At 42.8% G+C, this 16,446-nt stretch overlaps 1 protein-coding gene across 2 annotated transcripts in view; it reads left to right on the forward strand.

The window, feature by feature from the left end:
- Positions 1-16,446, forward strand: part of lama2 (laminin, alpha 2) — a 361,112-nt gene that overhangs the window by 295,921 nt on the left and 48,745 nt on the right. For both annotated transcript variants that reach the window (XM_069886986.1, XM_069886987.1), the window contains exon 46: positions 11,429-11,562. In XM_069886986.1, the coding sequence (XP_069743087.1) occupies positions 11,429-11,562 (134 nt within the window). The remainder of the gene's footprint in view (positions 1-11,428; positions 11,563-16,446) is intronic.

Genomic DNA, 16,446 nt, shown 5'->3' on the forward strand with positions numbered 1-16,446 from the left:
TTTAGTTGTATCAGTAACAGGGAGCTGCAATTTTATACGGTGACAATAATTTACATACTTCTGACTGTGCATGGACAACAAGTGGAAGGAGTGTGAGTTAGAAGTGGGACTTCAGTGGCAAATGCACTTCATGGCAATGAGAAAGATGGAAGCAATTCTCAAATGAGTGTACCCTGTCACAGCTTCTCCAACCTGGAGACATTCACATTAAGGTTTTAATGAACTTAAACTGCACTTGGTGACTGTGGGAGATGGTAAATCTAAGATGTCCATGTGAGTTAATACCTATGATACATAATATAGCCAGATATTATCAATGGCTTTATCTAATTTGTTATGCATTTCCAATATAAGATCTCAGCATGAAAATTAAAATCAAAAGTTAGGAAGTGATCAATTTTTTTATTATTCCATTGAAAAATTGATGAATTTTCATTGTATAATTCAGAGCCATTTCCAGTGTTCGTTTCTAGCAGTGAAAGGTCTTGCCCCAGGTCTGTGTTGTAATACAGTACGTTTCTGATATCCGAAAACAACTTAACTGAAAATCTCAGTTATCTGAAAAAATCTTTTCAGCGGAAACATGATGCCACAGGTTGAAAAAATATTTTCACCTGATGTGCTCATGTAGGGCTCTGACATGCTGTTAGCACCAGTTTGGTAACATAAGAATCAGAATTTATTGTCATGAACAAGTCATGAAATTTGGTGTTTTGTGGTAGCATCATAGTGTAAACATTCATATTATAACCATCTTGTGATATTACTATGTAAGGCAGTGTCTTTGGTTCATTGATTATTCAGGAATTTGATGGCAGCGGGGAAGAAGCTGTTCTTGTGCCGCTGAATCCTCATCTTTAGGCTCCTGTTCCTTTTCCACGATGGTAGGAGAATGAAGAGGCCATTGGCCTGGTTGGTGGGGGTCTTTGAGGATAGAGGTTACTTTTTTTTAAGACACCACCTCATGTAAGTGTCTTCGATGGAATGAAACCTGGTGCCTGTGATGTTGCATGCCGAGTTAACAACCCTCTGGAGTTAATTCTTGTCCTAAGAGTTGCCGCATCCATACCAGGCAGTGATGCAACCAGCCAGAATGCTCTCTGCAGTACACCTTTAGAAGTTTGTGATAGTCTTTCTTCTTTTCTTTGGCTTGGCTTCGCGGACGAAGATTTATGGAGGGGGTAAAAAGTCCACGTCAGCTGCAGGCTCGTTTGTGGCTGACAAGTCCGATGCGGGACAGGCAGACACGGTTGCAGCGGTTGCAGGGGAAAATTGGTTGGTTGGGGTTGGGTGTTGGGTTTTTCCTCCTTTACCTTTTGTCAGTGAGGTGGGCTCTGTGGTCTTCTTCAAAGGAGGTTGCTGCCCGCCAAACTGTGAGGCGCCAAGATGCACGGTTTGAGGCGTTATCAGCCCACTGGCGGTGGTCAATGTGGCAGGCACCAAGAGATTTCTTTAGGCAGTCCTTGTACCTTTTCTTTGGTGCACCTCTGTCACGGTGGCCAGTGGAGAGCTCGCCATATAACATGATCTTGGGAAGGCGATGGTCCTCCATTCTGGAGACGTGACATACCAAATCTCTGGAGGAAGTCGGTGGGTCAGACAGCGCATGTGGAGATTGTCCTCTTTTCAGGTAACTCCCTCCCCTCTCTCTTTCCAGTTTTTCTTTACCTTCCACTGTACTTGGTTCTCCGCTGTCCTGACACCATCAAGGGGAGTGGCCTCCCAGGCAGGAGCGCGGATGGCATCGGGACAGCAGAGAACCAAGTACAGTGGAAGGTAAAGAAAAACTCCCGGGCAGGATCAGTGACAGCAGTGGGGAGATGTTGAGGATCGGCAACAGTGGTGGGGAGGTGTCGGCAATAAGCGAAGGCCGATACAAGTATTCTGTTAATGCTACTGGGCTGCTTAAAGCCATTTCTCAGTTATCCAAAAAATGCAGTTATCCAATACACATCCAATCCTGAAAATTTCAGATAATCAAAAACATACTATACAAAAAACATGGAACCAACTTACACAAAAAAGGTGTCATTATTTGAATGATGGTGACTAGATCTTGTTCAAGATTTCCTGTTCTTCCAAATAAGACTGTGGCACCTTGTTTATTCTTCAATCGGCCAGAGGTGACTCTAATCTGAAAGACCCTACTTCTGTCAGATCCTCACTCGTCTGGTGCAACACTCAAGTGCCAGCTAGATTTACATACTGAAGTTGAACACACTGGTGTAGAAATTTGACATTAGTTGCTTACCATGAACATTTGATTTTGTAACTTGGATTCAATCTTTTAAATTTGTTTTAAACATAGGTCCAAATTCGAGAAGCACAATTCAAAGTTCACACACAATTATATTTTGCTTTTAGCTCACATAACAGATGATTTTTTAATATACCATCTAATTTTTTGCATCAGAGTAGAAAGTGCTGGAATTGATTTTTACGAGCATAGTCTTCTCTGGAATAGTCAGTATGGGTTTCTGAGAGGTAGGTTGTGCCTCACGAGCCTAATTGAGTTTTTTTGAGGAAGTAATAAAAGAAATTGATTAAAGTAGGGTGGTATATGTGGTGTATATCGATTTTAGTAAGACATTTTGCAAGGTCCCTTATGGTAGACTCATTCAGAAAATCATGAGGCATGGGGTCCCATGAAACTTGGCTGTCTTGATTCAGAATTGTCTAGCCCCTGCAGAAAGCAGAGAGTAGTAGTAGATGGAACATATTCTGCCTAGAGGTCAGTGATGAGTGGAGTTCGGCAGGGACCTGTTCTGGGACCCTGCCCTTTGTGATTATTATAAATGACCTGGACGAAGAAGTAGAAAGATGGATCAGTAAGATTGCAGATGACATGAAGGTTAGAGGTGTTAATAGTGTGAAGATTGTTGTCGGTTACAACAGGATATAGAGAGGATACAGAGTCATGTGGAAAAAGTGGCAGATGGAGTTCAATCCAGAGAAGTCTGAAGTGATGCGTTTTGGCGAGTCAAACTTGAAGGCAGAGTGCATAGTTAATGGCAGTATTCTTAATAGTGTGGAAGAACAGAGAGACCTTGTGTTTGAAATCCATAGATTTCTGAAGGTTGCAATGCAGGTTCATAGGGTAGTTAAGAATTCTTATAGAGTAGTATGCTGGCCTTCATTAGTCAGGGGAATTGAGTTTAGGAATCATGAGGTAATGTTGCAGCTCTATAGATCTCTAGTTAGACAGCACTTGGAACATTATGTTCAGTTTTAGTCACCCCATTAAAGGAAAGGTGGAAGTTATGGAGAGTGTGCAGAGAAGATATACCTCTCTGTTGTCTGGATTGGTGAACATGTCTTTGGAGCAAAGGTGGATGAGAGGTGACTTAATAGAGGTCTATGAGATTATGAGAGGCATAGATAAGGTGGGCAGTCAGCAACTTTTTCCTGGAGTGAGACCAGCAAGCATCAGAGTGGAGCAAAGATGGATGAGAGGTGACTTAATAGAGGTCTACGAGATTGTGAGAGGCATAGATAAGGTGGACAGTCAGCAACTTTTTCCTGGAGTGAGACTAGTAAGCATCAGAGGAGATGTCAGGGGTCAGTTTTTTACACAGTGAATAGAATGCATTGCTAGGGGTGGTTGTAGAGGCTGGTGCAATAGAGACATTGAAAAGAATCTTGGTCAGGCATGTGGATGCAAGAATAGAGAGTTATGGGTGTGAGGTAGATAAGGTTTAGTTTGTTGAGTTGGTATATATAGGTCATCACAACATACAGGGCTAAGTGGCCTGTACTGTGCTGTAATGTTCTATGTTCTAATCAAGGCTAGCACTTGAATGTTTGGAAAATATGTTCTAGTTATATGAGTAAATGAAGCATTAAACTGAATATTACAAGAGAGGCATATAATAAAATTGATGAAGGAACACAAGGTGGAATGATAGACAATAGTGAATACAGAGAATGGCAAAGTAATACATTCTGTAAATGATATAAAGAATAGGAGAGTACACTTGTTCTAAACTGTCAATGGAAGGATTTCCAGAGAGTCAAATGCATAATTTCCTGAAAACCTGAGCATAGTTACAGGGTGTAACAGTAGGCTAGATTTTATAAATGGTGAGGATAAGTTACAAAATGAAATAATAAATATTTTTTGATAAGGCAATTTAGTATAATTGTGGGCATTGAATGATGTCAAGGACTTTGGAGGAGTAGTTGGCAATGTGTAGCATAGATTAAATCAGATTGTGATTCTGTTGTTTTCTACTACCTAAGAGGAGATTTAACACTGTTATTTTCTTCAATCATAAATTGTTATTACAAGTTGAATAAGAAAGGATTATATCCTTTAGTTACAATGTCAGCCACAAGGGGCCATCAATCTGATTTTTTTTTACTTTGAGTCGTGAGATAATCGAGAAATTTTACCACCACTTAACAAGTGAATTTGTCTCCCTCTTTTGACTGAATAATCAAATTGCATTTTTTTTAAATTAATGTCTGTAATGAAGGGGGATGTGAATATTAAAGTTGCACCATTGTGTTCGCAGCAGCATTTTTTGCATTTTTTAAATGATCACTGAGGAAATCATATCTGTGACCTATATCAAGCAAGTCTTTCTAATAATATAAACATGCAAATTATCACTTGTTCTGATCAAAATTTACTGTACCAACCAAAAGCTAGTTGACAAAGGAGGAAAAACCCAAAACCCAACCCCAACCAACCAATTTTCCCTTGCAACCGTTGCAACCGTGTCTGCCTGTCCCACATCGGACTTGTCAGCCACAAACGAGCCTGCAGCTGACGTGGACATTACCCCTCCATAATCTTCGTCCGCGAAGCCAAGCCAAAGAAAGAAGCATATCATAATCCAACTGGGAAACATTTTAACCTTTCAGGTTGGCTTGTCAATCCATGATAAAGCTTTTTGATGTTACTGAGAGAAAACTGTGAAAATAATGAGAGCTGTGGAATTCCATTGGACCTTCAAATATCACTTTTGAAGCAATGCACAGAATCAGAATTTATTGTCATGAACATGTGTCATAAAATTCATTGTTTTGTGGCAGAATTACAGGTACAAAATACTTTATGTGTATATTTGTGTTTATATAAAATACATACACATACAGACACACACACATATATGTGTGTGTGTATGTGTTTGTGTGTTTGTTTGTGTGTGTGTGTGTGTGTGTGTGTTTGTATACAAAGAAAAATGAGGTTGTGTCTGTGGTTCATTGGCCATTCAGAAATCTGATAACAGAGAGGAAGAAATGTTTTTGTACCATTGTTTGTCTTCAGGCTCCTGTATCTCCTTCCTGATTGTAGCAGTGAGAAGAATACATGGCCTGAGTAGTAAGGGTCCTTTGGAAAGAGGCTGCTTTCTTGAGACACGGCCTCTTGTAGATGTCCTTAATGGAGTGAAGACTGATGCCCATCATAGTGCTTGCTGAGTTCACAACTCCATGAAGTCTTTTTCTGTCTTGTGCATTGGCACCAGACAAGTGATGTAACCAGACAGAATGCTCTCAACGGTACACCTGTAGAAATTTGCAAAAGTCTGGTGACATAGCAATTCTTCTCAAATTCTTCATGGGCTATAGGCACTGGAGAGCCTTCTCCATGATGCATTGACATGGAGGTCCCAGAACAGATCTTCAGAGATGTTGACACCAAGGAATTTGAAGTTCTTAACCCTTTATATTGCTGATTCATCGAGGAGGACAGGTTTGTGTTCTCCCAAGTTCCACAATCAGTTGCTTAGTTTTGCTAACGTTGAGTGCAATGTTGTGTTGTGACACCACTTAACCAGCTGATCTATCACCCTTCTGTATTCTTCCTCATTGCTGTCTATGATTTTGCCGATGACATCGATGTCATTGGCAAATTTGTAGATGGCATTTTATTTGTACCTAGCCATACAGCCAAAAGTGACACTATTAACATAGTTTCTTCTTCATTATTTCGAGACCTGATTCCATCCTATCATTTGGTTCTAACTACAGTGAAACCCTGATTTTACACGCACTAATTTAACGTGAATTTGGATATAACACAATGAGTTATTGAACTCATCAGCAGGAGTGGAGACAACCATGTATTAACTACAAAAAATGGACAAGTGGTGTTGTGAAAAATTATCCTTGGCTCAGGGTCTGATTGACCTTATCCAGGGGAAATTGCCATAAAGAGTCATCAGTTTTCTGGTGTTTGAGTCAATTGTAGGTGTGCACACATAAAATGTTAGACATCCGACTGAGGTTAGTCAGTTCCCCTTGATACCGTGTGTTCGATTTGTGAACAGGCATATTATCAAATAGTCCTATTCAGTTATCAGTCAATTGCAGAAGATTGAACACCTGTAATTATGTGCTACACACAGCGCTAAAGCAATAATGACAGACACGTTTGGAGTTTACTCAAGAATGCTTTAACCGGGTCTCCAGTCAAAGCTTGTACATTTTTCCCTTTCCACCATTCTTGGCAGAAATGATGTCATCAGTATATATAAAGGACTTTTCACACATGCAGGCTTTCTTCCATTGATGAAGAAGGCCTAATGCCATCTTGGAAGATGGCCTCCCTGCCGACGTACAACCACCGTTTTGGGAGCCAATTCCCTCACATAGTGAGAGGATCGCCACATAACCCCACCAAGAACTGACGATACACCTTCCAACACCCAAAGTCTGGATTAATCACTGTTTGGGCAGTCTGCGACTACTGGTTGATCCAAGTCCACATGGGCCAGTTTAAGTCAGTCTATCATGAAAACCTCTTTCCTCCCAATGTCCAAGACGTACATGGACCCATCGTTCTTGACCACCATGAAGGGCCCCTCTTGTGGCTGCTGCAACAGTCCTTGATGTGCCCCCTCATACAAAATCAAACTTACAGTTCTGCAGATCCTTTGAGCATGGAAGTCCAGGTCTTTCCATGCTGCGATGTTGGCACAGGGCCAGGGTACCGAGCCTCGCGCGATGTCTGTCCAGGACTGGTGCAGATTCTTCTTCTCACCCCACCCCATGGGGCTGGTACGAGCTCACCAGGGGTGCTCTGCCAACCAACTTGGCTGGCGAGATCTTCCTTTGGTGCCATGTGGATTCCTAGCAGAACCCATGGAAGCTCATCTATCCAACCAGTTGGGTCCCTTCAGACGAGACATGTGCACTAATTTTAGGTGCCTGTGGAAACGCTCTATTAACCTGTTTGCGGGTGGTATGCAGTCATCTGGTGTAGCTGTGTTCCCCACAGGCTAGCCTGGGCTGACCACAGGCTGGAGGTGAATTGAGTACCTCTGTCAGTGGTTATGTGGGCCGGTAGTCCGAAACGTGCCACCCAGGTCGCGATCAGTGCTCAGGTGCAGGAGTCAGCGGTTGTGTCAGTAAGTGGGGCTGCCTCCAGCAAACTCATGAACCAATCCATCAGGGTGAGGAGATACCATGCTCCTCGCAATACCAGCAGGGGCTCACGATATCTATGTGGATGTGGTTGAACCTTTGGTGGGTGGGTTCGAACTGCTGTGGCAGGGCTTTGTTGTGCTGCTGTACCTCGGCTGTTTGGCATTGTGCGCACATTTTTCCCCATCTGCCAACTTGTTTTCGGAGACCGTGCCACACGAACCTGCTTGTGACTATCCAGATGGTTGTCCTGATAGACAGGTGCACCAGCCCATGTGTGGAGTCAAAAACTTGCCATCTCCAGCTAACGGGTCGAGGTTGACCGGTAGCCACATCACACAGGAGGGTCTTCTTGCCTGGACCTACAGGGATGTCTTGGAGTTGTAAACCTGAGACTAGAAATGTAGCTAGACATTTCATCGTCCGCCTGCTACACTTTTGCCAGTTCTGAAAAGTCTATTCCCTGGGACGAGGCCTGGATGGTTGGCCTGGAAAGTATGTCTGCCACGACGTTGTCCTTTCCCCAAGATGTGCTTCATGGTTGTTGTGTATTCAGAGATGTAGGACAGATGTCACTGCTGCCGGGCCAACCAGGACACAGACTTCTTTGCAAACACAAAAGTCAATGTCTGTAAAAGCGGTGAATGGCCTTCCTTCTAAGAAGTACCTGAAATGCTAGATGGCCAGGTACAGCACCAATAGCTCCCAGTCGAAAGCACTGTACTTAAGCTCAGGTGGTCTTAGGTGCCTACTGAAAAATGCCAGGGGTTGCCAACGCCCTTTGATCAACTGTTCTATCACCCCACCGACTGCCGTGTTGGATGCGTCCACAATGAGGGTGGTTGGGACATTTATCATGGGGTGATGTAGCAGCGCTGCTTCTGCCAGAGCTTCCTTCACCTGTACAAAGGCAGCCATGAAAACTTCATCTCAAGTAATGCCTTTGGCCTTACCCAACATCAGGGCGATCAAGGAGCACATGTGCGGGGTGTTGAGGGGATGAAGCAGTGATAGATGTTCACCCTGCCGACGAACTCCTGCAGGTCTTTGACCATGCCTAGTGAAGTGTCAGACTGCGGGTGGTAGTGTTGCACTGTCTTTGGTAATCCTGTGGCCCAGGAAATCAATGGTCTCAAGTCCATTTGGCCAGGCTTATCATGAGTCCGAAATTACTCAGACGGGCATAGTGCTTGCGGAGGGGATGCAGAAGTTCCTAACAACTGCTGCTGGCTATCAGAATGTCATCCAGATAGAAGAATGCAAAGTCCAGATCGCGTCCCACCATGTCCATTAGCTGCTGGAATGTCTGTGCAGCATTCTTCAGGCTGAATGGCATTCAGAGGAACTCAAACAAAGAGAACGGGGTGAAGATGGCTGTTTTGGGAATGTCTTCGGGGTGTACCAGGATCTGATGTTATCCTGGATGAGGTCTAACTTGGAAAAGATGCTTGCTTCCTGCAGGTTCACTGCAAAGTCTTGTATGTGTGGCACAGGGTTGCGGTCTGAAATTGTCACCTCGTTCAGCCAGCGGTAGTCGCCACATGGTCTCCTGGCCCCTGGTTGCGTTGGGTACCATGTGCAGGGGGAGGCCCATGGGCTGTCAGATCGTCATATGATTCCCCAATTCCTCCATCTTAAAGTCCTCCTTTGCTTGGCAGACCTTGTCTGGGGGAAGTCTCTATGCTCTGCCGTGGAGTAGTGGTCCCTGGGTCGATATGTGATGTTGCACTCCATGCTTAGGCATGGATGACGTGAACTGTGGGGACAGCACCGATGGGAAATCCGTCAGGATCCTGGTGAACTCATCCTCTGAGTGTGTGATGGATTCCAGGAGTGGGGCCAGTAACTTGGTTTCACCCAAGGAGAACATCTGAAACGACTTGTTATGGACGAGTCTTCTCCCCTGTAGATCGACCAGGAGGCTATGCGCTCGCAGAAAGTCTGCCCACAGGAGCAGTTGAGCCACAGCGGCCAGGGTGAATTCCCACTTGAATCTGCTGGTGCTCAATTGCAGCTGAACTATACGGGTGCCATATAGGTCCAAAAGGTAATAGGTCCGTATCATGCTGCTGTTTACTACCTACAGGATGGGTCTTGTCTTCCTTCTCTGGGTGTCATACCCTGTCGGGGAAAGGACGCTGATCTCTGCTTCTGTATCAACCAAAAGCGGCATCCGAACTGTTTGTCCCAGATGTACAGGAGGCTGTCCTGGTGACCAGCCACCATAGCCATTAGCGGCAGTTGGCCCTGGCAGTTCCTGGGAATGTGCAGGATGGGCGACAATGGCGGGCTTCTGTGCCCCACTGCTGGTGGTAGAAACACCATTGCTCGCTAGGTTGTGGACATTCCATTGTTGTGCCCGGTCTGGTCTGTTGGTGCTTGCGGGGCCTTGTAATCTATCCAATGGATGCCGCGCTCTCCTTTTTGGTCCTCCACTGCACATCTGCCCGGGCAGCCACCTTCTGGGGGTCACTGAAACCTGTGCAGGCCAGTAGCAGATGAATGTCCTTGGACAGCTATTCAAAGAATGCCTGATAAAACATGACACAGGAAGTGTGTCCTTCAGCCAGGGTCAGCATCTCATTCATAAATGTTGACAGGGCCTGTCCCCCAAACCATCCAGGTGGAGCAGATGGGCCCCTCGCTCATGCCATGAGAGGCCAAAGGTCCTTAAGAGCAGCTCTTTGAATGCCACATATTTGCCATCTTCTAGGGGTAGCTGTATAAAATCCGCATCCCGGCTTGCCATCTCCTGGTCTATTACTACGTAATAGTAGCATGTCGAGACTGAAATTACTTGCTGAATTTGGAACTGGGCTTTGGAATGGTCAAACCACACATGTGGCCGCAATGTCCAGAAAGTTGTAGCTTCAACGCCACTGCATATATGTTGGTCATCTTTGGTCTAAATAAAGTTTGGACCATCATGGACACCATTTGTAGCAATATGCTGTACACAGCATAAAGAAATAATGACAGGCGTGTTTGGAGTTGTACTCAAGAATCCTTTAATCGGGTCTCTAGCTCAAGCTTGTATGTTTTTCTGTTTCTGCCGCTTTCAGAGGAAATGATTTCATCAGTAGATACCAGGGACTTGTCCTGCGCATGGGCTTTCTCCCTTCGATGAAGAAGGCCCAGCACCATCTTGGGAGCTGGCCTCCCTGCTGACATGTGTCTGCCATTTTGGGAGCTGGTTCGCTTGCATCGTGAGTGGGCCACCGCATACCACTATTTCAAACAATGGTCTGAGCAATGAGTTGAGAATTCCACTGCAAGGGCACTGAAGAAAATATTGGGCTGCCGGCCTGAGAGGGAACATCGATATATAAAGCAGTCACTTCCCATTCCATAACTATACCTTAAGATATTCTTTACATCCAATTTACTTTTGTACAATTGGTGGATTTTGTACATATTGTGGCCCCATGAGTTTTAAATTTACATCTTTGAGCCAGAACAGTCGTTACAATCAAACTAAGTGACTCTGGGGGAATCTTAGACATGATCAGTGAAACCCCGATTTAGTGCAACCCTGCTTTTTTCATGATAAGATTTTATGTACCCCAATGATCGCATTATAACATGGTTTCACTAAATGTGGAATTTGTATTCATAGTTTTAAATCTTCCCTGAAGAATGAAACCTTTGACAGGGACATACCCTCTTTTTACTGCACTAATTCTTAATCCTAATAATATCTCCCCATCTTTCAAGTAGAGCTTCAATCCTAACTGCATTAATGTATCCTTACATATTTATACATTTTAAACATGAAGAGAGAAATTAGATGAAAGAACAAATTATTAATCTTTAAATCCATTTTATTGAAACGGTTGGTGTTAACCTTTATACTCTCTGATCTCAGAATGATAGAATATTTAAATGGCTTAGAACATAGCATATTGGGGTTGAATGAATGCATATTTTAAGAAGCATTTTGGACCTCCTTTGCCACATCTAAATTTACAGCTATTCCCTGTTTTGAAGGTCAGTTAATTAAAATTTTAGTGTGGTTTCTAAATTATCTCTCAACTTTGGTTTTGTCATGACTTTACAGACCGACTTTTTGGCACTTGAGATGCGTAAAGGGAAAGTCAACTTCCTTTGGGATGTAGGATCTGGTATTGGACGTGTTGAATATCCTGATTTGATCATTAATGACCAGTATTGGTACAGAATTGAAGCCTCAAGGTAGGTTTCATGATTCTGAGTTAGTTGCTTCAGACTAAATATCAATTACTCAAACTGTGCAATGAGTTTAAAGAAAAAATACTTAAAGAACTCCACCTCAAATGGATGTGGTCTCCTATTCTTGAGCACCATACATTAATAATATCTGTCTGTAAATCTTGTTGCCATTTTCTTTCATTGAGGTTTAAATACTTGTGTATGGGGTGGTTATATGAACAGGTAACTGTGGTTTATGAGTTTGTGGGAGCATGGCATTCCTATAAATTTCTATTTAAGTTAAATATCTTGGGTGAATCTCTTTAACTTAGATTAACCAGTCTGTTAAATATAGCAGAGGAATGTTGCTTGTTTAGAAAATGAAAGCTTCAATTTGTGTGTATGCATCTGAGTGAAAACAGGATAATCGGAATTGATGTCATCAAATTAAACATATTTTCTTTTTCCTAATCTCATTTCATCCATCACTATTTTGACTGGGGCCGATGAGGAGAAAGCCAAATTTTCAATGACTAATCCTGTAGGATTCCTGACACAGTATGTGGACTGACCAACTAGAGGAGAGGCCATATTGGAGCTGGTCCTGGGGAATGAACCTGGTCAGATGATGGACCTCACGGTGGGGGAGCATTTTCTTGAGAGTGACCAGAACTCCCTTAGATTCAACATAGCTATAAAAAACATAAAAACAGTCAAACTGGGAAAGTGCTTAACTGAGGAAGGGATAATTATGAAGGGATGAGGCAGGAATTAGCGAGAATAGATTGTAAACAGATGCTTAAGGGTAAAAGCACAGAAGTAATGTGGAGGAAGTTTAGGGACCATTTCTACAGTGTTCAAGATGCCACTGGGACAAGGAAAAGATGGCAGGAAAAGGGAACCATGGCTGATGAAACAGGTCAGGCAACTAGTCAAGAGGAAGAAGGAAGCATATGTTAGGTATAGGAAGAAGGAAACAGGAAGGGCTCATCAGAAGTGTATGGTAGCCAGGAAGGAGCTCAAGAAAGGATTTAGGAGAGCTCGAAGGGCGCATGGGAAGGGCTTGGCATGTAGAATTAAGTAGAACCCCAAGGTATTCTATGCGTATGTGAAGAACAGAAGGATGACAAGAATGAAGGTGGGGCTGCTAAAGGATAAGGGAGGTAATGTACCTGGAAGCAGAGGAGGTTGAGAAGTCCTAAATGAGTAGTTTGCACCAGTATTCACAAAAGAAAATGACCCTGATCACTGTCAGATTGAAATTGAACAGGCCTGTGTGCTGGATAATGTGGAGGTTAAGGAAGTGTTGGATCTTCTTAAAAGCATCAAGATCCTGGGGACCAGATGCAATATGCCCCAAGCTGCTGAGGGAAGTGAGAGAGGAGATAACTGGTGCAGTAGATATGATATTTGAATCCTCTTTGGCCACAGGGGAGGTACCAGAGGATAAGAGAATGGCAAATGTAGTCCCCTTATTTAAAAAGGTAATAGGGAGAACTCTGGGAATTATAGACCAGTAAATCTTACATCAGTCGTGTGCAAACTAATGGAGAGGATTCTTAAGGATAGGATCTATGAGCATTTGGATAAGTAAAGTCTACTCAAGGATGTCAGCATGGATTTGCGAAGGGAAGTTCATGCCTCACAAGTTTAATTGAGTTTTTAGAGGAGATAACAATAGAAATTGATGAGGGTAGGGTGGTAGATGTGGTCTACATGGATTTTAGCATGGCATTTGACAAAGTCCCCCATGAGAGACTAATCCAGAAAGTCAATGAGGCATGGGATCAGTAGATAAAAACATTAGCTTGTAGGAAGAAAGAGTAGTAGTGGAAGGAAAGTATTCTGCTTGGATGTCGGTGACTAGTGGAGTGCCACAGGCATCTATTCTGGGACCCTTGCTCTTTGCGATGTTTATAAATGACCTGGATGAAGAGGCAGAAGGATGGGCCAGTAAATTTGAGGATGACATGAAGGTTCGGGGAGTTGTGGATGGAGCTGAAGGTTGTCGAATGTTGCAAGAGGGTAAAGACAGGATGTAGAGTTGGGGAGAAAAGTGCCAGATAGAGTTCAATCCGGATAAGTGTGAGGTGATGCATTTTGCAAGGTTACTTAGAATGTGGAAGAACAGAGGGATCTTGGGTTGCAAATCCATACATTGCACAGGCTGATAGGATAGTTAAGAAGGCCAATGGGATGCTGGGATTCATTAAAGGGGGAATTAATTCAGGAGTAGAGAGGTCACGTCGCAACTCTACCAATCTTTGGTAAAACCACACTGAGAGTATTGTGTTTAGATTTGGTCACCTCATTAAAGGAAGGATGTGGAAGCTATGGAAAGGGTACAGAGGAGATTTACCAGGATGTTGCCTGGATTGGGAAACTGGTCTCATAAGGCAAGGTTAGCAGAGCTGGGACTTTTTTGTTTGGAGTGTGGAAGGATGAGAGGAGACTTGATAGAGGTCTACAAGATTATGAGAGGCATAGACAGAGTGGACTGCCAGCACCTATTTCCCAGGGCAGGATCAGCAAACATATGTACAAAGTTAAGGGAGGACATTCAGGGGAGACATCAGAGGTAAGTTTTTTTTTTAAAGAGAATTGTGGGTGCCTGAAATACCTTGCCAGGGATGGTGGTGTTGAAACATTGGGGGCATTTAAGAGACTTTTAGACAGGCACATGGATGAAATAAAAATAGAGGGTTGAGGGATTAGTACTTTGTTTTAGGAAGGAATGTATGGGTCAGCACAAGATCGAGGGCCTGTACTGTACTGTATTGTTCTATGCTGTTTGTTGAAGGACAGTCCAACAAATATCATATAACAAACCTGATGGCAGTTGCTCTGTGAATGGATGAAGTCAGTTATTTTGCTTTGCGGGTCAAAAAGGAACATTGCTGCTTCCCTTTATACCTGAAAAGCTGACCCACATAATATCCCTCACATCTCTGGGACTCACTTCTCCCTTAACTAATAATGGCAGATCCGCTTCACTTGGGTGCTGCTGGATTTCTTGCCCCCCTTTCCCAACCTGCCTCCATTGATGAGCTTCCTGATTATGCCTCACTCCATACACCCAATGAGCACTTCAAGGAAAAAAAGATCCCAATTGCAACAATGGGTTACTTAGGTTTGCTTTCTCAACTTAAACTTAATTTTATGTGATGGCTGCTTAGGCTTTTGATTAGCTTCTTGCTGGGGATAATTATTTTCCATTAATATTGTGATTCAAGTAAACAATCAATGTAGCTACAAGTGAAGTGTTATGCTTTGGCAGAAATAATGAAGATAATATTCCTCATTATAAATGAGGTGAAGGAAGAGTGTGATCTGTACAATATATGAATCACAACATTAGTGTGAAAGCCATTCAAAAATTAATAACACAATGAAATGTGCAAAATTGAAAAGTATCCTTGGAACACTGCTAACAGTACTCCAAAAAGCAGGAATTCTTTCAGGTTGATTAGCTGCCTCAACAGTTTACTTCCACTCATCAGGAAAGTGAAGAAAATTGCTGTGGATAATGCTATTAAGGGTCACTTCCTCACTGTTAACTTGCTCACTGTTGCCAAGTACTGGGTCTCGATAGGGACGAAGGTCATGAATTTCAACGGAAAGCTGAGAGGGCCTGTTTTTGGCATCATGGCTGCACTTGTATGGGCAAAGGGATTCGTGGTGAAGCAAGTCAATGGCATCGTGAAAAAAACACTGCAGTGATTGGAATTGCAACTTTCAAAAAGGATCTCATTCATCCAACCTCCCATACATTACTACAGGGGTTTATTAGGGTAGTTCCAGCCCAATAACCATCTACTTCGTTGACAATGTTCTCTCAAAAGATAAAACATTTGCTGATCATTGCACAATGTTTAACTCCTTTTGGAACTTCTCAGAGGTTATCAGCATGCAGCACAGACATATAAGATACAAATGTCGACCATGCCACTTCAATACCAGATTGCATTCAACATTTTAATTACAGTCAGTGAAATTCCTTTGATGAGTCTTCATGAACCAAAAAAATAGACTAATAACCTAACTGTAGTGTCACATAAACATTATGGATACAAGTGCAGGTCAATTGTTGGATATCCTGCAGGGATTTGCTCATTTTCTATCACCAGAAAGCTCCATCATTTCTCTTAAATCAGGAATTTGATGGAATATTTGTTGCTTGACTGGATGAGTGTAGAAACATTACTATTGGCAAGTTCCCTCCTGTCAGCTTATTGTTAGAATATATATCACCATTACTTCAATGTCACTGAGCCCAAGATCTGGGACTCATTGCTCAGCAACTCCATCCGTACTCTCACTACAGGTACAGTAGCAGTTCAAGAAAGTAGCTTTCAGTTCAAGGGCTGTTAGGGTTGGACAAGTGAATGCTGTTTTTCCAGCTATGTTTACATCTTTACTTAATGAATATGAAACAAAAAAGAATAATAAGCAAGGGACTTGGTAAAAGATACCAGAAAAAGCTGAGCAAACAAAATCTGTTTTATCTTGCGAGAAATGAAGGATTACCTGAGGTTAGAAATGGAAGAGTGACACAAACGAATCCAATAGAGATTTGAGGAGAATTATTTTCACTCAGAAGATGCTTTGAATGAGTAACCTGGCACCACAAGAAACAGTTGAGCTTATTATAGGAGGATTTAAGAAGATTTCAATATCATAAGGGCAGGGTGTTTCAAGAGTGTTCAATGGAAAATAGGGGAGGCTTGTGTGGAATATTGAACTTCTTGTCTGCTTCCAGTATCACAAGACTATAAACTGAACCCATTTTCTTGCATAGCCAAACAAATTAGCTCATAGGAGGGCAGCTTAGGGGTTAAAAATGACCTGTTAGACTCTTATTCAGAAACAGTGTTTTGGAAGAACTAAAGAAACAGAGAAATGTCATAA

This window comes from Narcine bancroftii, chromosome 6, assembly GCF_036971445.1.
Source record: "Narcine bancroftii isolate sNarBan1 chromosome 6, sNarBan1.hap1, whole genome shotgun sequence".
In the NCBI taxonomy this organism is placed as follows: Eukaryota; Metazoa; Chordata; class Chondrichthyes; order Torpediniformes; family Narcinidae; genus Narcine; species Narcine bancroftii.